Raw genomic sequence first — 24,296 nt, 5'->3', positions numbered from 1 at the left:
GTGTATAGTGTTGGCATACTTTTATTGTGTGTATAGTGTTGGGCATACTTTTATTGTGTGTATAGTGTTGGAAGTGGCACTTTAGAACGCATGCGGTGTTGACATGACTTCATTATGGTGACATAACATTGTAAAATAGTGTGGTGTCTTCAAGTTGTTTCTCCTGCCTGCAACGGATCTGTGACGCAGGTAAGGTGTAGACTGGATATTGAACTGTAATTAAAGATCTCTGCTCCCCCTCTCCTCAGTCCCTCGTGAGGTGTATGTTAACGTCAACTGGACACAATATCGCCAGTCTATCACGTGACGGGATGACGTTAGAGCCAGTGCCCCACTGCTTCGTGCCGAAGTTGAACCGAACAGGTTCCTTAAAGTGTAGGCCTTTTGGTATCTGAACATTGTTATCAGTAGCAGCTGGGGGGGGAGGTGGGGGTTGATAGTCTGTAGGAAAAACAAAAGATAATTATAAAAGCAACCACTAATCTTTTAGTACTAACATCAGCTGACCTCCTGAGTTTAAGAGAATGGTAGGAACACTTCATTTCATGGACTGGGACAGTCTACACCAAGACTTTTGGTAGATGGCAATTTCCTTGAATTAAATAAATCTGACGAAATTAGTTGTCTAATTAGTTTGTCTTTTCTCCACCTGTATATTAGTCACGTGTGTCCTTCCTGTTCAAATGACCTGCTATCATTTTATTGTTTTGTCCTGAGTCGGTCAATGCACCGCTCACCATGTTCGTATTGGGTAATGACGTCAAATAACAATGGCGTCCCCCGGCTTACAAGGTATCGCTCTTGGAATGTGTATTTAACTCCGCCCACTGGGTGAAATCGAGTAGAATTGATAATAGAGAATCAATGATGAAGTCGAGAGATAAGATGTAGCTGGACTATTGCAGGCACTGCGTGTTGTGATTCTAATCACTGGCACTAGACTGTGCTCGTGAATGGAACATGCGCAGACGTGTCAAGAAGTGAAAGTGACACTCTAACGGCACCTATTCTGTTCACGGTCTGCACTTAAAACCATACTTACCAAACACGGAGGCTAGAAACTTCTGGGTCACTTCACACGGAAGATATGCTTGTGATCAATGATGCGTAGCGGAAACGTTTTGATGCTGTAGACTGTAGACATTCTCACATGCGTCCGTCCTCCCCCCTCCCCACTCCGTTGTAAGATTCACTGCTGTAGAAAGTCCAAACAAAGAATGACTTAACACTATAAGGCAGGTTTGGTGGAAGCATGTGTGTTTACAAATTGACTGAATGTTTAAGTAGATTTTTTCTCGCGTCTCTCCTTTAAACTTCAGTCAATGGTTGTGTGTAAACTGACATTGACAAAGAATGTTGACCCTTGACAACCAAATGAAAGTTTTTTTTTATATAATTAAAATGTCAGTCATTGTCAAAATCCCAAATAAAAAGCAAACGTCATTTAGTCCTTAAGTTCTTTAACAATCCTTTCCCTACAAGTACTTTTCCCATTAGAACTAAGATGACACAAGCCGTTAATTTGTATTTTCTCTTCGTATTCTGCTTGGTGATAGATCGAGTTCCTCTTCACTTGTATTGAAATACACCCCACCCCCTTTCCTTAAGTTGGGCGTCTTTTAGTTCAGATTCTTGTTTTACTGGGACTGTCTCATTAAGCTGAATGTAATGAATTTAGTTTCCGGGATTCTCGTAATCCTTGTTTTATAGAGTCAGGAAATGTTTTTTTTTTTTTTTTTTTTTTTTTTTAATTCCTATCAACACTCCAGTTTTCTTTATTCATTGCACTTTCTTTCTCTCCCCCCCCTCTCCTTTTTTAAAACCCATTTACCCCCACCCCCCACTCTACGAATGTATGATTACATTCTAATGGATGGTTACAACTAAAGCCATATAGTAAATTGAAGTCTCAGACAAGTAGCGACATTATTTCAAAAATTGAGTTCGCATTTTCTGAAAAAAAAATTAAAAAGTGTTCACACTTCCGGTATTTTCTTGTTGACAACTTTTCTTGGATTGTCTGTTTGTCTTGTGCTACCAATGGCTAGATACCACTGCCAGTACTGTATCGTACAATGGAGTTTTGTGAACACTTGCATCTATCTTCACTAGAAAGTGAATCAAACTGCTAAGACATTGAGCACAGAGTTTGTGTATGTGTGTGTGTGAAGTAAAGAGTGCGTGTAAAGAGAGTGTCAAGTGTGTGTATGTGATATTTCCTGTGACATTGGCTGCGCAGACGTGAGAAGTAGAAATCCTTAGATAGAACGAAGACAGTTTCGTGAGTGGCACACGCCATGTTCAAAAGTCAACATCGTGGGGGTGGGGGACTAGATAGCTAACTGGCTGTGTGGGTGTGCATAGTACATGTGTGTATGTGTGTGTACCTTTACAAGTCGATTACATTGTTTCATTTTAGGTCTAGATCTCTATGCATCACATTTGTTAGTGTGGTCTACTGGGATATTTGACAAAGCATAAAAAGTATGTATTGGGAAGTACAATAAAAACCGCCATCTCTGCACAGTGTGCACTAGATGGTATATTGACTGTTTTGATTAAGACTCTGCATCCCATCTAGAAGTGAACTGTCTTGTCTGTTACAACACGTCATCTTTTAGTGGAGACAGTTTGCATTAAGGCGACTTTGTGTTGGGCATTAGATAAGCGAGGTGGTGCGCGCGCACCCTTTAAGTCCATGCTGAGTAACATATTTTCATTTTTTGTTTTCCTTTGTCGCTGAGTTCTCCACCCCCCCCCCCTCGTGTTCTGTCTACCTCTTCTGTTTTCTTGTTGAAGACTCCCTCCCCCACACAGCGCCCACTACCGCCACAAGTCCAGCAATGATCTCGTTGATTAGAACCACGTGACGCAGCTCTGCTTGTTGATGATTGATTTCTTCGTTGTTGTTGTTTTTTTCTTTTTCGATTTATTCCCAACCTTCCCACCCCGCCCCTGCCTTTTAAAATCGTGTTTTCCTCAAACCATGGTAATACACTATTGAATGAATGATCAGATTTTGTTACTAGTCATCGTCCCGTAGTGATTGGGTCTCAGCAAGTGAGAGAAAAGGTGTGCGGTCTACTGGAGTAGTCAATCTATTGGTAACAATGAATTATAGGATTGTATGTTCTGTGTACAGGGTATCTAGATAGAGGACCACACAATTAATTATATGATGGTATGTTCTGTGTATTTAGTATCTAACTAGAGGAGCACACACTAAATTGTAAGAGGGTGTTTGCCTTTAAAACTATTGGCCACAGGTTTGACCCTCTACTCTTCGGCCATAGAGTGTTGCGTTTGCAATTTGTGCCTGATTACCTGTCAGACCTGTCTTTTCCACGAGTACACATGCACTTGTACAATTGGTCCCTCGTATTGGTTGAATAAGGGGCGAGTGGTTAAGCGCTCGGCTTCCGAGCCTGAGGTCCTGCGTTCGAATCCCGATGAAGGCTGGGATTTTGAAATTCGGGATTTTTAGGGCGCCCCTGAGTCCATCCAACTCTAATGGGTACTTGACTTTAGTTGGGGAACGTAAAGGCGGTTGGTCGTTGTGCTGGCCACACGACACCTTGCTCATTAACCGTTGGCCAAAGAAACAGATGACCTAAACATCATCTGCCCCATAGATGGCAAGGTCTGAAAGGGAAACTTTTTTACTTTTTTCTTTTTATTGGTTGAATAGGAACTAGAGACACCCCCCCCCCTTTTTTTTTTTCCTGTCACAAGTCTCTGTAAAATCTGTAAAAGATGGGAATTGAAAACATTCTAGTTACATTTTTGTTCCATCTTCGCGGTCCTTATTTGTGTATGTGTGTGTGTCAATGTGTGTGTATGATTGCCACTTCGTGACAAGATTTCCTGACTTTAAGCCACACGCGGGCTAATTGGGCTGACATCCTCTGTACACCTTCCCATATACTGTGACTGTGTATATTTGTATACAAGTGTTGTAAATATATTCGTAACCCCTCTTATGTTTGTTTGTTTAGACAATATGATCCGTCTTGAGACATGTGTCTGTGTCTCACACTAGAGGTGTACTCCACATCCCACACTGCAGCATGGACCGAGACAGTCCTGTCTATCGATCTTCTGCACAAATGTTCAAATAAATGGGGGAGAGGGGAAATCACTCCAACTGGGAAGATAGGATCAAGAGAAAGCAGACGATATGGTGAACAGTTTCGTAATGTGCTCGGAAATGAGAAAACTTCAAAATAATTGGAGCTTTTATTTTCTCAATGCTACACAGGTAGCTCTGGGTATTCAAAACGTCTTCTTTATAGTTTTACAATTAACTACACGTGTCTACAATTAAAAAACTAGTGAATTAAACACGTGACTATGTCACTCAAATATTCGTCTCAAATAGTTAAGAAAAACAACTTCATCGTACTATTTGATCCTCTTTTCTTAAATTAAATGTATTTTGATTAATTCCTATTGCAATGGTCTCTAGTGTCGTTCACATTACACACACTGTTGGTGTGTCAAGACACACATGTGTTAATGTGAGGAGTAGAAAGAGAAAGAAATCCAAATGTTGCCTAGTAGAAAAAAAAAAAGAGAGAGAGAGAGAGCTGGCCATCAAGTTATCAATTGATTCAGACGATATGACATCACCACAGTGCCAGTTTCTGCTGTTACAGTCTCTTGTCATTTGTTGATGCCGCGTGCTACTAGAGGGCTTGGAGAATATTTCTCAAGATTTGATGACGTCAACTGATTGTTTTTCTGTTGTTTTTTTTTCCTTTAAAAAAAAAAAGTTGTCGGTCCTGCTAACTAAACATGTTTGTCTCGCTTCTATTTTTAGACTATAGATCGAGCTATTTTGTTGCCCTATTTTTCTTTAACTAAATGAAATAGAAACTATAGAGCCAAAGAAAATCTTGCGTGCTGTTTTATTTATCAATAGAGTCATGATGTTCACTTGTACACTGAGGGTTTGTCCAGTGGACTTAATCAGTTGGTAAGGGTATAGCAATCAATGCTAGGTAGAAATCTAGTTGGAATAATTTGCACATTGTTTATCACTATAGCGATTCAGGACAGTGAAGATGATTTATATATAAATTGTCTATGCTAGAGGTTAGAAGAAAATTAATATGAAAAGTTTTGATAAATTAAATATTGTGAAATTGTTTATTGTTCCCCGGATGAAATGTGGCAAACAAAAGGAACTACTGTGTTAGCATTACATAATCATAATAGATTACTGGGGGCCTACTTCCTGGTTCTTGTCTATACATTCTTGTCCAAAGGAAATGTTAGGGTTGGATAAGTAACAGAAATAATCAACAAATATATTTGTACAGTTCAGGAAAAGTGTCAGTAAATTTCACCCATAGTTCACTCGACTGAATACAGAGTTTTGTACTTGGAGTTATTGTATATAAAAAAGAACTGTATAACAAAAGATGAAGACAATGCTTGATGGGATACTCCTAAACAGGTGGTATTAAATACATTGGCAGTAACCAGCTCACCTTGACCAGACACAAATAATTATTGGATCCTATGAATAATAAATGATTCAGTTTACTTCTGGACCAACTACCATAGAACTCTGGGATTTATTTTTGTTCTTATATTATGATTTTTTAACTTGTACACAATTGTGATTCTACTATATCTATATAGTTCTCTAGAAACTACCTTAGTTTCCAAGTCTAGGTGTCCTTGGGTTCTGGTGTGGTTACATAAAACACTTAACTCGATCCTAACACAGAAACTTTATTCAACTTCATGGCACATAGCACACGCTGGTCTCTTCTTTCTTTCTTTGACAACTAACACACTTCCGGTCATTGTAAAATGTTTGTAAAATGTTTTACTTATTTCGGATGTTCCTTCAGAGTTGAAGATAATTACTTCCTAGTCCAAACCTCCCGCAGGACGGCGGGGGATGGGAGCGGGCAGGGTTTGAACCCGGGACCATCGATAAGTCCGAACGACAGTCCAGCGTGCAAACCGCACGACCAGGCAGCCATCCTCGACCAGGCAGCCATCCTGTCATTCGCGCTATTTGTAAAAATAGATTATACACACATTCATCGGTGACAATAATATATAGATCAATAATGATGGTTCACCATAAATTTATGAATTCTTGTGTCATGAGTCTTAGAGAGATATTTGGTTCGAGTAAATAATTGATCTATATTTTGTATAAGCTGTGAAGGTCAGGTAGCTATTAATATGATAAATTAGGTCATGTAGAAAATTTTGTATCACCTAGCACTCAGAAATCATGCTCACTGTTTCACTGACAGAGAAAAAAATATATCGTCTTTTTCTTTATTGTTACTTAAATGGAAAACATTTTTTTTGCTTGCTTTTTTTATGGGCTGTACAAAAAGTTGGTGTGAATAACGTTCAGTCTAACATCATTAGAAACACAAGAGTTACACACAGGGAGGTCACTCCCCTTGCATTTGTTACATAAACTAAATACCATACAAGTGTTACATAGGTTGACATAAATTACTGGTACCTGAGATTTTTTGTAGAAGGACGTCCAATACTATTCCTTAATTATGTACACTCCAAGTCATTTAGAAACAACTGTACACTCCAAGTCATTTAGAAACAACTGTACACTCCCAAGTCATTTAGAAACAACTGTACACTCCAAGTCATTGAGAAACAACTGTACACTCCAAGTCATTTATCTTTTTCTTTAAGTCATTCATCTTGCCCAATTTGATGTTTCCTAGAGATTTATGATTTATTTAACTAGAATCAGAACAGTTTCAATTTTAACTGCATTTTGCTTTCCTCTGATTTTATTGATTTTTTGTTTGGTCACAAATTGGCAAGCTACCTTGTCAAGAAGATATCAATGAATTTCTATTTTCATTTCATTATTTTGAAAATATTGTTTCTGTTCTTTGTTTCAGTGGAGATCCCAATGCAGGATGGGGAGGATCAAACCAAGGCCAAACACAGCTGAATGTGGTCACTACCATCTTCCCAGTGCATACCACCCAGAGTGGCCCGTTCACCCACACCACCCCAGGCTTTGCTAATACTACAATGACAGGTGCTAGTGGTCATGTCCAGCAAGCTCAGGGATATCCCCCCATGAATAAAGCAGGCTACAATCCCCAAGCCATGGCTCCCTACAAGTGAGTTGCAACACATCTTTGTTAGAACATTACTTTGAAACATGTTTTTCTAAAGATGGTTTTAAAAAAAGATTTACTGTCAATGTGTGAAACTAATGCATACATTCACTGAAATCACTGACACTAAATTTATTTAGTCCTTTGCATTGTAAGATACATTTTGTTGTTAAAGTGTTCTAATAGATAGAATTCTATAAATCTTTAAAAAATTTGATAACATTAAGATATATATGTTTTTTTCCCCCAGTGGCTATCCTCCAACACCCAATACACCAGGTTCAAACCAGTCCCAAATGACTGGTTCAGCACCTACAGATTATACAGCACCTCCAGGGGCTTTGTCAGCAGCAGCATATGTAGCAGCTGCTGCAACAGCCACAGCAACAGCTACTGCCACAGCAGTGGCCATTCAGGAACAAAACCAGCAACAGATGAATATCAATATGCACATGAATATGAATAATCAGTATGGTCCTGGCATGCAGGTATTTAACATAGAAGAGTTTCATAGCTTTATAGATGATAAGATTAAACTTGATAGAAAGTGAAACAAAAAACTGTATTTACAAGTCCTATCTATTGACACATAAAAATGTAAAGAAATCTTTAATTTATGGCCCATAGTTAACAAGGATGTCAGTTACAATAACCATTTCAGTATTTTTAAAAATAATTTAATAACTGAGTGGACTCGGACACATATCTTGAATTATAGAAATCCAAGCTTTTTATCAGTTCAAGTTCATTGCTTTCTAAAACATCCTATGCATCCCAACTGAGGATAAAATCTTTAACAACTATTTGTGCTGTCTATTTTATAAGGTTCATAAAAAAATAGTATTGTTTAGCCTTTTTGCAACAGATTTGTCTAGTGTAAAGTAATCATTTGTTTTGTCAATTATAAAATAATCATTGGTTTAGTCAATTATAAAAGAATCATATGTTGTTTTGTCTATTATAAAAGATTCATTTATTGTTTATTTAGTTTCAATGGGAATCTAATCTTCAGATGCCTCCAAGTCAGCATCAGTATGGTGCACAATATCCACCAGGTATGGCTGGCCAGCGGCATCCAGGGCCAATGCAGATGGGCGGTGGCCCTTGCCCTGGCCCAATGAAGCCCACAATGGGTCCTATGTATCACAGAAGAACAGCTCCTTACCACAATCCCTACATACAGAAAAGACAAATGTATCAAAATGGTGGACAGATGGAGGTAAATGAAAGAGAGTGTTAAAACATTTTCACTTCGTTTTTATATTAGTCACATCCTCATTTTTAAAAAACTGACATCATCCATAAATATTATTTTTTCTTTGTTTTAGCAGTTTGTTACTGGAGGTCCAGGTCCTCATGGGCCCTACATGGCCCCTCACCAATATCCAGGAAAGCCTGGTTATCCTCCTAGCCAGCAGCCCTTACCCTCACCTACATATGGCATGCCCCAAACCATGGGGGGAATGCGACCTACTGGCCCATCACCGTATCCTAATGGTCAGCATCCCTATATGACACCTGGCCAGTATGGACATCCTCAAAGGCCAAGTGGACCAGCACCAAACTACACCCAGTACTCTGGGCAAACTGTAAGTTGTATAAATAAAATATTTCATTCTGATATAAATATTCTCTCAGCTGTTAAGTTTATAAAATATTTTCATTCTGTCATTAAATTTTGTTTTTTGTCTTTTTTTTCACAGCCCAACAGTTTCCCTCACTCCCCAATACCAGGCAACCCAACACCTCCAATCACACCAGGTTCTGTGTCAGGCTACCCTGGTGATATGAAACCCAGTTACCCTCCAGATGTCAAACCTATGGTTAAACAAAGTATGTCAGCTTAACCAATGTATTTTATTATATAGATATATATATACATAAGAGAATTTTTTTATTTATTGAAACTAAATCTTAATCTCTAATATTTTTCATAAGTCTTGTTAACAGTGCATATCCTATATGTTTCGATAATTCAATTAATTATCATTCTTTGTTGACTAATTTTGTTTAATTTAATATCATTTATTGATAAGCTTGTGAGATTAGGACTCTATGCTGTAGAAGTTACCCTTAATAATATAATATTATTTTTTTTTTATAGTCCCTAAGATTTCAAATATTTTCATGGGAAAAATTGCTTTCGTTTTTTGTGATTTAATCTTTGTGTAGATGGGTTAAGTGACACTCTACTTGCATAGAAGTCTCTAATTCATTTCTTTATTTAGCTTCTGAATCAACTTTCTGACAAATTCAAATGTAGGAGAACTTTTTCCTTTTTCTGACATCATGATAGGTCCGGATGAACTGAGGCTAACATTCCCTGTACGAGATGGAGTTGTCTTACCTCCCTTTCGATTAGAACACAATCTTGCAGTAAGCAATCATGTGTTCCAGCTTAGAGACACAGTCTACAACACCTTGATGTTTAGGTAAGAGAGAAGTACTTTGGTGGAGCATTAATTTAAACGCTTTGATTCTCCAAATTGTAAGTGTAGTCCAAGCTTAACACCAATAATTTTTTAAACTTGTGTTTTTAGGTCAGACTTGGAACTGCAACTGAAATGCTTCCATCATGAAGACAGGCAAATGAGCACTAACTGGCCAGCATCCGTGACTGTCAGCGTAAATGCCACTCCTCTGAACATAGAGCGAGGAGATAGTAAAACAACACATAAACCTCTGTACCTCAAAGATGTGTGTCAAGCAGGTCGTAACACAATACAGATCACTGTCACAGCTTGTTGTTGTGTAAGTTTAAACTTTATCATAGATCTCATGGAATCAAATTATTTTATTTTTTGTCATTTGCAAATTTGTAAAAAAATTAATAAATTAATTTTACAATACTTTTGTTTCAGTCACACTTGTTTGTCCTTCAACTAGTCCATCGGCCGAGCATTCGGTCAGTTTTGCAGGGCTTGTTACGTAAACGTTTGTTACCTGCTGAACATTGTATCACTAAAAGTAAGTAGAGACAATTTCTTTGGGGGACTAGAAGGTTAGAGGGATACAATGGGATACACAAGTCAATTCAAACTATCTATTACTTTCAGTCAAAAGGAATTTCTCCAATGTTCCACCAAATAATGCAATCAATGGAGAAGATGGTGTTGAGCAAACAGCTATCAAAGTCCCGTTAAAATGTCCTATTACATGTCGGAGAATAACATTACCTGCACGAGGGCATGATTGTAAACACATCCAGGTAAGTTGAAAACTAGTACTTGATCCTGTTTTAGGATTGTACCAAGAGTTGAAATGTAGACACCTTACAATCAAATCATTTAGGTTTGTACAAAGAGTTGAAATGTAGACACCTTACAATCAAATCATTTCAATATATTTTTCTATCCTCACAGTGTTTTGACCTGGAATCTTACTTACAATTAAATTGTGACAAGGGCTCGTGGAAGTGTCCAGTATGCAAGTAAGTCATTTACCATTTTTAATTTAATCAACTAATTAGTAGATTGGCTTTCATTTAGTTTAGAGCTGGATTTTATTTTTAAAAAGTACAAATAATTAGTTGATTAGTTAGATATTTGATTCACAATATTAAGTTAAAAAATGTTATGAATGCTCTTAAAAAAAATAATTAAAGGGGAATTACTCTTTAAAAATAAACTTATTTTTACAAGAGCCTGTAAATTATCTGTAACATTAGAACAAGATAAACTTGAACCACAAATTATTTGTTAACCTTTTTTTTTGTCTGTCAACAGTAAATCTGCACTGTTAGAAGGTTTGGAAATTGATCAATATATTTGGGGTATTTTGACCAATATGACCAATCTCCAGTTTGAGGAAGTAACTATCAACCAGACTGCCAGTTGGAAGCCTGTGCCCATCAAATCTATAGTCAAGGAAGAAGACAGTGGTAAGTTTCAAATCTATCCATTCAGATTGTTCACTGCCATATGTTGGTCATATCACTTAGATTGCAATTTTTGACTTTACCATTATGATAACAATGTTGCATGTAAATGTTTTTGCAGGCAATCCAGATTCTTGTCAGAACAACTGGATGAAGGCAATGTCACCGTCCAGTATGCAGCTGCCGACAATGACATCTTGGGATGCTGGACCCCAGGCCTCTCCTTATAACCTGCCACCTCCAACAACACCTGGTAAGTACATGCTTACACTTAGAAATAGTCCCAGATGCTTTAGCTTTATACTGTAAGAATTAGATAAGTATTGTCAAAGTGTTTAGTCTTATCCTCTAGTTCTTTGTTAGCATAATAACTGTGCTGTTATGTGAAAAATATTTTAGAATTATCAACATATAATAGCAAAAAAGAGAAGTGTACATATATATATATACACAGTGCTTTTTTTTGTGACGGTACGCACCAGTACGGTGTACTGGCACGTTTTTCAATGTGGGGGAAAATTATTACTTTTCATTATTTGAATGTTTATTTTTAATTTATTAGTAATTATAAGTTAAGTGATCCATCACTGAGTACCGGCACCTATATTTAAAAAAAAAAAAAAGCACTATATAAAAATATTCATATAAAGCACAAAGTAGAATGTTTGTATTGTTACGGCATGATTAGAAATTGTTTGTTTTGTAAATAGGGGCAGTTAGTAAAAACTAAACTAGGTTTTGAGAAAGAATAGTGAAATGTAAACAGACTACTTGTTTGACATTCACTATCAGCATCGACTAACTCATTTTGTTGGCCATGTGTTATTGGATTTCGTTATTTGAGTGTTACCTCCATTTGATTTATCTGCATAATACACAGCGCAGATAACAGTATGTATGAATAAAAATCAAAACCATTTGGCCAATCTTGATAAAACTTGGCATAAATGCTGCTGAGATCATGGTGGAGAACATAATGTATGTTTATTGTCCCTCTCACAACTGATGGCCCTAAAAAACAATAAAGTGCCTAATTGTATCTCTATTAAAGAATTAAACTTTTTAACAAATTGGATAAACCCATTTTCACACTCTTCTTCACATTTTCTAAAAATTTGTTAAGCTTGTGCATTGAACTTTTTTTTATAAGAATAAAAATAAAAAAAAATGTTTAGCATTGATGATAGTTTTTCTTAAATGTTGATCTTTACATTCATTTTTTTTTTTAGGTGACCCCATGGGTCAAAGTTTGCGGCACACTGACCCTTCTAGACCTCCCAGCAACAATCACATGACTCCCCGCCCTTCATCACAACCTCACCCACAAAATGGCAGCCTGAGCAATCTCTCCCACCCATCTCCCAGCAGCAGCAACAACAACAACAACACACCCACCAGCAATACACCAACCAACAGCAACGGAATGTCCAACAGCCTGAACACATCATTAGACTGTCATTCATTAAGTGACTTGAATTTTGACCCTACAGCCATCATCAATGGAGATACAAGTGCTGCTCAGGGTCTGGAGGTAAGCTGTGACCACTGGCCACAATAATGTTTTTAATTTTTTGTTGTTGGGAGATATAAAAATATGACATTCTACTTTTAACTGCTTTTATGGGAAAGGAGCAGTCCAATATTCTAGTCATTTATTTTTCTGATGTATGTAAAAACAACAGAGTTTACCTAATTTCTCATATCAATTCAAAAGAGTTGTATATACTAAGCACAACAATATCTAGTTCAACAACAAAATAAAGTTCTAATATTTCAGTTTCTGTCTCACTAATCTCAAAACTTCTAGGTTATTGTGAAAACACATTTCCAAATGTAAATATTAGACTTGTAGGTGTATTTAGTTGATATTGATTATGATTCAAATATCTAGTTTATTTTATTTTTTTTTTTCCAGTTGCTGGCAGACAATCTGAGTGACATGGAACTTCTGACGGCATATCTGGGACCATCTGACTCAACGGGAGACAATGGTCAGAATTCTTCCAGTACAGGGGATGACTTGTTGGCGTTGTTTGAAAACTAGCCACTGGTCATTGGTATTATTTTTCAACTGACTGAATGTTTTTGGCCAACACTGCCACACAGACACAAGCACAGGTCAATAAACCTTTCAACAGGTTGTGTGCAGACCAGTGTTGGACTAAGTTCTGTGACCAAGGAACTGGACAATCCAAATGTTTTTAAAAAATCCAAAAGGAGTAAATAATATCTGGCAATGATATTAAATCTACAAACAATTCCTTCTTGTTCCTTGTAAGCAGAGAGAATGAAACCCAATCAACTAGTTGTGTCAAGTTGTAATTCATCAAGTACCTGACACATGGATTACAACTCAACTGGAACCAAGCAACTATTTCTCATTTTGTGATCTGGCAGTTCTTTAAACCAAAAAAAACAAACAGCTAACAATTTTTTAACTACAGACCTCAATGGGCTTGGCTTTAAAAGAAAAAACTTAGCAACTTGAATATATAATGCTAGTGTGTCTGCTAGCAAGCAAGTTGTGATCTTCTCAAGCAAAACAAAATGTCTTTGGACTGAAAGGCCTAACTTTGTCTCCATTGTTTTCAATACTTTTAATCAAACATGTCTTTTCTAATAGCTCGTCATCCTGTTACAAAATGCCCCTGATCTTGAAATTCTGCCCTTTAAGGAACAGCATATGATTGGGCAGGCTGGGGTCTGATGGTCATCTTCCTATCATATCAACACACAAGTCTCCTGCTGGTTCAAGTGTACTTGCTGACATGCCATTCACTGACTTAATCAAAAACAAGCAAAGCATTTAGTTTGGGCCCTAGAGATGCTTTCACTCATTCTGTGCATGGAGTTTCACAATTTTTCTGAAGGCAGTCACCAACTTGTCTGCTTTCATGGCTTGGTGGTACTGGGATAGACCAACCTTGTCTACAAAGGAAACAAATCAGTGTCACTTAGTGCTAACAATGGATATACACTGTTTTGTTTTTGTTCTGTCTAGAGCTAGTTGGATTAATGTGTTTGGAATTTCAGTAAAGTAGTTTAAGAATTCACCATTGTCTCATCAACTGATTATTCAAGTCAAGGTCGAACAAGCAATGGGAAACCTTCAGATGTCTAAAAGACACATTTGATGGTGGAATAACTTGATTCATTTAGCTTGTATTCTAATAAACAACAAAGACATGTCAATTACAATGTAATAAATAAATGTAGTTTTGATAACATATGAGCTCTACAACTGAATGATTATGTCATTGACATGAAGCAATTGGGTTATTAGATACCATAGGTCTAGACTGTGTCAGAATTTGTCAAATGATGTCTAATCCACCTTGCAAATTTGTGTATCTTGAACACAGTCATCATAATCAATTTTGAACAGATACAAGTCAGTTTATTCTTTTAAAATGAAACTTTGTATACCTGTAATAGAATGTCCTTAATCAAATGAAAGGTTTACATCTCATGACTAATGTTGACCTATTGAGTCATTGATAGAAATGTCTAAGAACAGAAACTGTTTGGTTTAACTATTTGAATGTCATGAAAACTCAGGGAATAGAGACTAAACTAGAACGTCTAAAAGTGTTTTTTTGTGTGTGTCAATGTCTTTAAATTGTCTTATGAAAACACTTCTATGGGTCTTGAAACTTGATCTAAACATATTCTAACATTTAAAAAACAACTTGAAGTTAGCTAAAGAAATATCTTGAAAGACTGGCCTTTAAAAATATGACTTATGGTATCAAGGTGAGTTTCCCTGAAAGTTATACACTACAATATGGTATTCTGAGATTTAGTAGAAACACACTGGATATAGAAAGGACACACACAAGATTTGGAACAGACTGATGCACTTGTCAACATTTATAAAGCACTTTTAATAAACATTTAAGCAATTTAAAACAGGGTGCAAGTTATGTACATGCATATAAAATAATTTATAAGTTTAAAGAGACATTGAATAAATTAATTTTGAGATTGATTGTTTTTAGTTTATCTCAGTGGGAAGTATAAGTTCAAATGTTTGTTCTAGTTTTTAGTGAAAAGTGCTGACTAGCTTTAGAGATTAATTATCCCAGGAAGTGCTGGCATCATTGTGGAATGTTAATGTTAGTTTCAGAAACTTATTAAAATTTGTTTTAGACAGATTTTATAATACATTAATTAACAGTTGTATTTAGAAACTTTGTCACACTATTTCTATCAGAAACTATGTAACTTGGACAATTTCTATTAGAAACAGACTTAGGATCTTTCATTATTAGGCTCAAACAGAGGCATTTAATCTTATACTATGACATCACTATGAGACAGTAGAACCATTCTCTGCAAAGAACTGAGACTCTGGACCATTCAATGCAAGAAACATTTCAAAAAGTCTCTTTTATATTGACATTTTGTTTTACTGGTTAAAAAAAATAGCCATTAAAGCTTTGTGAACTGCATAACAGTTGATGGGATCGGTGGATCCCAAGGCAGCAAATGACCCTATCACTGTCATTCTGTACATCATTCAGTTACCCTCAATGTCATGATAATTCCTCCATTCAGTTACCCCAATGTCATGATAATTCCTCCATTCAGTGACAAAAAAAAATTACAAAAAACATCACATTACAAGACATCTCATGACATGCCCTCACGATTTCATTTTTTTTTTTGTCTGTATGTTTAAATAATTTAAAATTGGCTCTCAGTAGGCCAATCAGGCAACCCTACTGTTTGACCCCATTGCTATTCTATTGTATTTGTTGTCTAATGTTGTTTGATAATGACTTGAATGATTCTAAATACTTATACATATATAAATATCTATCTATACATATAAACAAAAACTTATCTGTGAATGAATGTCAGTGTACAGGATATTATTGAATGTTTTACTTTTTCTTCTATTTGTTGTCAAACTAGCAAATTAAATAGCAATATCTGTTGTTTTGTTTCTTGCATTGTTTGATTCAGATACTGACTTTTGTTTGTTCTCATTGGCTAACTCTGGACTCTATCCGTCAAATTTTTATGAAGATGTTGTTTATTATCATTCATCAGAATAATTCAGAATTAAATCTTCAATATTTTTATACATGCAAATATATTTTGATAAATTATAAATAAATAAATTATTAACTATTCATTTGGTTATAGAATCAAAAGTTAAAATTTCATCCAGTAATTAGAGTTCTTGGACACAAAGCCTTTTGTCTCAATTTTTAAGCAAAATTTAATATGCAGTTTTTCTTTTTTTTTTTTTTGTTGTTGACGATGGGAAGTGTATTATTCTCTGACTTCACAAAGAGATATGGATTGTATTTACAAGACAAAATAAAATGTATATTTTTTCAGATCAAATTGTTTTAGAAATCAAGTTTTATTAGTTCTTGAAATTGTCATGTCTTTTTTTTTTTTTTTATTTTTAATTGTCACAATTTTGTAAAGATGCTATAAACTATACTGAGTCTTTGTCCATAATGTTTATCTAAGTAGGTCATGTTGAACACACTTTTAAGTGGGTCATGTGACTTTTTTTTCATGTACCTCTTGAAGGATGGTAATTCTAATCCATTATCTATTCTATGTAATACTATTGTCTTTCCTGATGATTTGTTTTATTTTTTTTTTATTTTTGCCTAATAGTTTCTAACCTGATTCTCTGAATGAGATTTGTATTCCTTTGATTTGAAAAAAAGATTTTAGAAAATGTTTTAATGAGCCATGTTAACAAGTCAATTTTATTCAAATAGTATACACATATTTTATGCAATAACTTACATAACTAACTGATTAAATTCAAATTTTTACTTTTTAAAATTCAAATATTTTAGAAACATTTTTAATTTCATTTATTAATTTTTATATTACAAAAAGATAGTTTATTTTATTTCCAGTCCAATTTCCTGTAAAAAAAAATAAGTTTTTTAAAAATAGTTTCTGTGTTACAGTTGCACCAAACAACTTTGTGTTGCTCTTGACATTACTGTTGGGGACAAACAAACAACTTGAATTACAAAAACCTAACACGGAGACCAAAGTTTCTGAAATGTCAACACAAAGTTCCTAGTAGTTCAATGAATGAACTGGTTGTGAGTGAATTTAATGTATCAAATAAATCAACCACTTTTGTCTCTAAGCCAACTTATTTGTGTAAAGTACTCAAACTTGTGTTTTGTACTCTACACAGTAGCTTGGTTTTGTCTTAAGTACGCTACATTATAAACTGGTTTGTGTATATATTACTCTACTCAATAGACAGGTTTGACTTATGAACATAAAATCGTCACACTTCCTTATTGCTTCTTAGTGTGTGTGTGTGTGTGTTAATTTGTCAACACTGGTTTTGTTTATTTATTGTATAGAACTGATCAGGTGAACGATTCAAGTGTCTCTCATTGTAGTGGTCTTTTATTTTGTCATCTTAAAATTGGGTGCAACTGTTTAGTGTGACATCTTAGTTGGGCAACTTTTATGACATTTTAGTTGTGCAACCTCTATGTAACATATGGGTTGTTCAACTTTTTATGTGATATTTGAGTTAAACTTGTATGTCACATTTGAGTTGTTCAACTTTATGTCACATTTGAGTTGCTTAACTTGATTGTCACATTTGATTTGTTCAATTTTTATGTCACATTTTGAGTTGCTCAACATTTTATGAGACATTTGAGTTGTTCAACTTGTATGTCACATTTTGAGTTGTTCAACTTTTGTACAGACTTCATGAAACAATGTTTGTTTGTGACATTTTGTTTGCAGTATTGGAGGTAGGTTAAACAACCTGCACACTTGTAATATGAATGTATTTCTTTAATTTATTTTGAACATTAGCCCCCATTCATTGCTCCCCCAGCTGTAGAGTGATTTCCCCTTAACAAAAAAGCTTTATTTGTGTTTATTTGCTAGTGAGAGTGGTTATGTGTATATGTAAAAGTATGATCTCCAGCCAAAGAAACAATTCACTTCCTTGTATTGTCTTATGTTGCAACTGCTTCTTCCATCCAGTTCGTTTGTTTTGTTGTAGCTACCATAGAGCAATGTTTCATTGATAGAGGACTCTTATCACCCCTAACCTAGGTCACTAGTGCTCCATTGGTGTCAAAAACTATTTGTAAAAAGTCCCACTTCTAACTTTGAAAGAGTTCAAACCCAAACTCTAATTTTAGGCCAAAATCCATGACAGTTTGGAAACGGATTTTCATGGAAAGTAAAATGTTCATACTTAACAAATGTCTCAACATAGTGGGGTGTAAGGGACACAACTAGTTTAGAAACAAAACAATGTACAATTGCAAGAAATCCAAAACATGTGTTGACCATCCTGTGAGATGTGTGTGTGTGTATGTGCATGTTAAGAGAACATTTTGCTGTTTGATAAAAGAGTTTTAATTTATTCTGTCTATTGCTCGACATCTAAAGGTGTCCATTGAACATTTCAAGGAAATGAGTAGAAATGTCATTTTGTTCCAAGGCTACTACAAACGTCTGCACACATTGAGTTGTCTGAAGTCAACTTGCATTAGCGATTTCGTAGCTCAATATACCTTTGTTTTAGGATACATTCAATTGTATTCAAACTCTACATTGTAAATATTTTAAATTTTAGGACCTTTTTTTAAAATTGAGTTTTATTTATTCAACTTCAACAGACACCTAATTCTAGTGTGTTGGCTCATTTCTTTGACATCTTTGTTTAGGTCCAGGGTCAGATGAGGCTGTTGGACATGTCAGATCTAATATGTTGTATGTCAGATGCATTATGTTGTATTACAAACTCATATTGCTTTTTGTTTCTGTGTCTGTGTTGGGTTTGTCTCTGTTAATGCCAGCAGTGTATTCTACTGTTAGCACTGGGTACAGGGGGGGCCAGTCCCAGTTCTATGTGATCATCTTAAGACAATAAATATAGACTAATATTCAAACGTTTTGTTTCGTTGTTTTCTTCACCTTCTTATCTTTTTCATAAGTCATTTCAAAGGTTCTGCATTTTTAACAATAGAATCTACCAACACTCAATAGTCTAAAATAAAATTGCACATTTAAGCGCTATAAGACAAAAATGAAGATCTAGTTTTATATATTTGCTAAAATTCATTTCAAATTTAATGACATTTCCTCGTGTAAAGTGTAAGTCTAGATCTAGTAGAACTAGACTCTAGAGTGTAGATCTAGATTAGTATTCATGTATAAAATGATTTAGATGCAAGTGGATTCAACAAAGAAAAGAATTTAGATCTAGATTTTATTTCGATTATTACAAATGTTGGTAATCTGGATTTTACACACAAAAAAAAAAATGCTGAGTAGGTCTGGAATATTGATAATGAAGTCCTAGCAGACGACTTTCAAGCAGTGCTGGTTACTACCGGATGTAATGACGTCATCGACATTCTCATTGGATAACAAAATAACAAGTGGGCCGAAGGGATGGCAGTAAGTCTCACATTAAACTATGCAATGCACAAGATTCGTAAATATTCTCCTCTTTTTTAAAGACTACAGTGTAATAGATCTTCTAGTTTATTATACAGATTAAGCAATTACCAAATCATATTGGGGCACGACATGGCCTAAATTGTGCCGATGTGCCAAAAAATCCAATATATCGTATACCAAACATATAGCCTAAATTTATTTCCTATAGAATGCCCGCAAGAGTTAAAATGTTCGGATGAGTTTACATTCTATGTTTAATAGGGTAGTATAAGATCGTATACAGAAGCCTTTAGTTTCCCTCTCAGCCAGATGACTGACACATTCATAAATGCGAATCATTGGTTCGTCTACTACGAAGACAGTTACATCAGACGAACGTGAGCCAACACAACGGCGAAGGACAAAATAGCGGCCATGACAAAATAACGCCAATGTTTATCTATTTTTATTCATTTTTTAAGCAAATATTTCAGACTTTGTAAAATACAGATACCCAAATGTAACAGAAACTCCAACAGTGCTGCCGAACATCTATTAAGTCGGACACACTTTGTCTTGCTTGTAGCTTTGCTTCGTTGTATCGAATAATTCTTTTCTCGCTGTACTAATGCCTCTGATGGATCAGCTTCTAGACATTGGGGTGGTGACCGTCTAGAGACAGCTTCTAGACATTTATGTGGTGACCGTCTAGAGACAGCTTCTAGACATTTATGTGGTGACCGTCTAGAGACAGCTTCTAGACATTTATGTGGTGACCGTCTAGAGACAGCTTCTAGACATTTATGTGGTGACCGTCTAGAGACAGCTGAAATGCATGGTGCCGTCCTTCCAATAAAATGTATGTTCCTGGCAGTTGTGTACTTGATCCAGAATGTCCAACAATGTTACAGGAAATCTTGGAGTCACTTAACGGCTTGCTTTGTTTCAGATGACTAATTGTCCTGCCAATAATTATCACCTTCACCTTAGTCCGTTGAACTGTTGGGGAACAACACAAGATCTGTCAATTGTCTTTCTCCATTCCTCTCTGTCCTTTGCCTTGGATATAATTTCATTCCCTGACAGGCCTGTCCATTCTTTGATGTTGTCTTCCCATCGCTTCCTCTGTCTTTCTCTTCTTTTTTTTCCTGGTACTGTTCCCTGAAGGAAGGTCTTTGCGAGCCCTGAGGAACTTGTGATGTGGCTAAAGAGTTAAGTTTATAATTATACAAATTGGTTATAACACCTAGCCGAGCTTCATTCAATTTTTCAAAAGCAGTATTTACATCGGCAAGTGGAACAAATGAATGAATTAACAAAATATGTGTATGTAGCAATATCCTTCTATGTCAGACATAAAGTTCATGCTATTCTGTGTCCTGCTTTTTGTAGGGACATTTCTGCGTAATTTTGTCCTCACCTTTTTGTCGGGTAACCACAGATCAACAATGTTACCAAAAATAGACGGGAAGGGGTTAATACAAATGTGGCACAAGTCATTCAACAAACGTTGAAGTCTACGATGTTCAGAAATGAAACAATCACAACGTCATTTACTCGTGAAGATCAAACTACGTCAGATGACGATGTAACACTAAAGGATGAAGATGAGGACTTAAACCCGAGTTCCGATGCAGACTTAAATCCTCAAATTCATTTAATTTCCGATGCCTTTGAGAATGTTAGTGGGTCTACATTTCGCGGCGCTCTTTTGTGTCAGTATTCTTCTAGTAGGCTTACATGACCATATTAGAACAATGGATCGAAAGCAGACACAAATAATAAAAGCTATGGCATGCAAAGAGGCTTGACTTAAAATACGAAACAATATTGATGGCATTTGTTTTTCTGCATGTTTTGGAACATATAACTATATTTCTGTACGGTATTGAAAACTCTTTCAAACACGTGAACTTGATGTTTTGAGAGCATAGAACATGATGTGTAGCCAACTGTTAGAGATGTCCACACTCAAACTAGATTTCCAATGATAAAGAAAGGAGCAGATGACTTTGTGAGGTGGGCAGATACAAGAATTGAGGATGAAGAGTTGGATTGATGAACTGCTGCCTGAGAAAATGATTAGGTAAAGTAGAAAATAAGGCGCAGTTAATAATTTGAAAGGTGTATCTGGTCATTCTAGATGCTGTTTAAAACCTACTCGAGCAGTTGTGAAGGACGTTTCTTCACGTTGACATTTGGACACTTGGACAATTTCATGTTGATGGCTGTTGAATCTAGTTCTACAACAAAAAAAAATTGATTTGGACAAATTCATAAATGATGTTGGGCGTTTGTTCATGAAGGATGTTCTTGTGCCTTGACATCACATAGATGTCAGTGTATAGAGTATTATGTATTGTCCGTGGTAAGTAGGCCTACATTTCCTTTCTAAATGTTTACGCTAAACTCATTAAAAATTTATCCAAGCGGTTCATGTTATCAATTATTGCTATAGTTAAATACTAAGCGTCACCCGGGCATGTTTTCAGTTTTCGATGCATCTTAAAACTTAAAATAATGATTTCGAAGTCAAGTATGACTAGATGCTTATTATAGGTCACGCAATGTGTGGGTCGGATGGTATAGTAATGCCTGAACCGATTTTTCCATGCAGTCTGCCCCTGTAAAAAGATATAGTCATTGATATTTTTTTACTATCAATCTAGATTCCGTTTTCTTCTCGAATATAGACAGTGTATAGACAGAGTTCAATCTATAAACACATATAGGCCTACGGTAGCCTGTAGCTCAAGTTACCAGGCCGGCAAAAGGAGGGCGTTCCCTTTTTGATGTCACGTCTTCAGTCTGGCAAGAATTAGCCAAGAGTGTGAAAAGGTCTGTAGTTAACTCAGCTGCTAAGTCAATTGTTTACTGCATAATCTTTATCAACCTGAGTCAGTCATTCCTATCTTCTCATTGAGACATTCAAACATATACATAACGCACTGTCGTGCGTACAGTGCATAGAATAAAGGAATAGAGAACTAGTATGAAGGATTGATCAGTTGTTTGACCAGCACTGGAACTTGAAATCACTTGCAGGACAGAAAGATATATTCTGTGCCGGATTGAAGCAAGTTGAGGTCAGAACTTGGATGGAGTCCCCTAACTCTGTCATGAAATATAACCAAAATAAAATATAACAATACTACACATAGGCGTAGATATTAATTTATATTACTTAGTATAAAGAAAGAAGTAATCATTTCTATTTCCAAAACTTAGTTGACAGTTGAAGCAAGCAGCAAGAAGCAAGCAGCCAGCTACCTATCATGGGGAGTTTGAGTTCGTTTCTCAGTGCTGTTCAAAAAGATTGCTCGATTACTTCTGTCTTGAACAGTTGGTCACGAGCACCAAGTACATTGTGAAAACATTCTCTCCAAAGTAGGAAATAAGCCTATGTCGGAAATATTTGGTCCACCAACAATTTGAAAATAAAATATTTCTCTGACTTAAGTTTGTATGCTAGAAAATATACTTGTTCACTTAATCAGGTTCGAGTACAGAGGGACTGGAAAGAAGCTAATGTCCCTCCCCTTTAAAAAAAAAAAAGAAGGAAGATAAATCTGATCCAGGAAACTACAGACCAGTAACCCTAACCAGCATCACATGTAAACTACTAGCACATATTATTTCACTTCTGCAAGTGTTCACGTTGCAGCCTATTGGGACAAGCCTAGCCATTGGACTGGAGACACCTTCTCAACACAATCGTCATTCCAACTGCTACTTATGCATGTGAGACATGGAAGTCATCTGTCGAAATTGAGAAAAGACTAAATGTGGCTCAACAAAAATGGCTGAGACGGATTTTGGGAGTCAGTTACACAGATCGGGTCTCAAACAAGGAAATATTATGCCGAACTGGGAGTCAAACACTTAGTGAGGTTGTGACAGAGCGTCGCATGAGGTTTGCGGGACATGTTCTACGACAAAATGAATTACGCACACTAAGAGTTGCGATAACATGGAAGCCAATACGAGGAAAGCGCAAACAGGGACGTCCTCGTATTACTTGGCGACACACCTTCATGGAGGACCTCAGAACAGTGGACACCAGGTGGGAGGAGGCTAAAGACATTGCCAATGACAGATCATTATGGAGACAGCTTGCCGAACGGCGCGGAAGGACCTAAGTCTAAGTCTAAGTAAGAACGTTAATCACACTATCTCCTTTTTTAAAAATTATTAATGAAACTGGCGAATTTGGTGTTTTTTGTTGAAAGTTTTTTTTTCTTTCTAACTACTAAATACCGCTGGACGGAAGACTAGTTGTCGTTAAAAATACTGCCATCTTAGTTCAAGGCGTAGGTGTTGAAAAGCTATTTGTGACATAAGAAGAGATCACCTGAAATATTTTTTCTTCCTGTCCCTATCACGTGACCGCCATGCACAATGCAAGGTCCACCTATTCAGCAATGGGGCATCGCCCCTCATTGAAAGGTGTGGCTTCTTGTTTGGATTAGGCTACTTGGTCTCTCGTGCATTCCGAACCCGGGACTTGAAAACCCTGCATTGAATGCTTAGGTACAAAGGTTCCAGAGGAAGCCCGATGGGAACCAGTTTCGTTACTCGTTGTTAGCCTTTTTGGTTCCGCTAACAGACGTTACCATGGAGGCGCCATGTTGAGACTACCTGAGCTGGAGTGCTCGGTTTCATTGGCATAGTGAGAAGCATTCTTCTATGTAAAATCTAAATACATTGTCTTGCATTGGAATATTGTTGTTTTGTTTTCAAGACGATGTGCTAGCCTACTGCCGTACGTCGCTTCCTCTGAGAAATGTGATATACTTGATCTAGTTGTAGAGCCTAAGATAAACGAACATGTTTCCTCCAATACATTGTCCGCCTGGATTTCAAAGTTTACTCCCCCC

The 24,296-nt window shown here is 36.2% G+C and overlaps 1 protein-coding gene across 16 annotated transcripts in view; it reads left to right on the top strand.

Annotated features, from left to right (window-relative positions):
• LOC106077154 (zinc finger MIZ domain-containing protein 1-like) overlaps positions 1-18,926 on the top strand; it is a 389,001-nt gene extending 370,075 nt beyond the window's left edge. For 11 of the 16 annotated variants that reach the window (XM_056021400.1, XM_056021399.1, XM_056021401.1 and 8 more), the window contains 14 exons: positions 6,906-7,133; positions 7,381-7,618; positions 8,119-8,349; positions 8,459-8,719; positions 8,834-8,963; positions 9,394-9,562; positions 9,671-9,881; positions 9,992-10,097; positions 10,187-10,338; positions 10,493-10,560; positions 10,856-11,010; positions 11,129-11,260; positions 12,237-12,538; positions 12,923-18,926. In XM_056021400.1, coding sequence (XP_055877375.1) covers positions 6,906-7,133; positions 7,381-7,618; positions 8,119-8,349; positions 8,459-8,719; positions 8,834-8,963; positions 9,394-9,562; positions 9,671-9,881; positions 9,992-10,097; positions 10,187-10,338; positions 10,493-10,560; positions 10,856-11,010; positions 11,129-11,260; positions 12,237-12,538; positions 12,923-13,051 — 2,512 coding nt within the window. In that variant the 3' untranslated portion in view covers positions 13,052-18,926. The remainder of the gene's footprint in view (positions 1-6,905; positions 7,134-7,380; positions 7,619-8,118; positions 8,350-8,458; positions 8,720-8,833; positions 8,964-9,393; positions 9,563-9,670; positions 9,882-9,991; positions 10,098-10,186; positions 10,339-10,492; positions 10,561-10,855; positions 11,011-11,128; positions 11,261-12,236; positions 12,539-12,922) is intronic. The other 5 variants (XM_056021414.1, XM_056021410.1, XM_056021409.1 and 2 more) reach the window with 5 other exon arrangements.
• Positions 18,927-24,296: the final 5,370 nt, after the last annotated feature.

The sequence above is a fragment of the Biomphalaria glabrata genome, chromosome 2, assembly GCF_947242115.1.
Source record: "Biomphalaria glabrata chromosome 2, xgBioGlab47.1, whole genome shotgun sequence".
In the NCBI taxonomy this organism is placed as follows: domain Eukaryota; kingdom Metazoa; phylum Mollusca; class Gastropoda; family Planorbidae; genus Biomphalaria; species Biomphalaria glabrata.
This window is presented reverse-complemented; position numbering and strand designations above follow the sequence as displayed.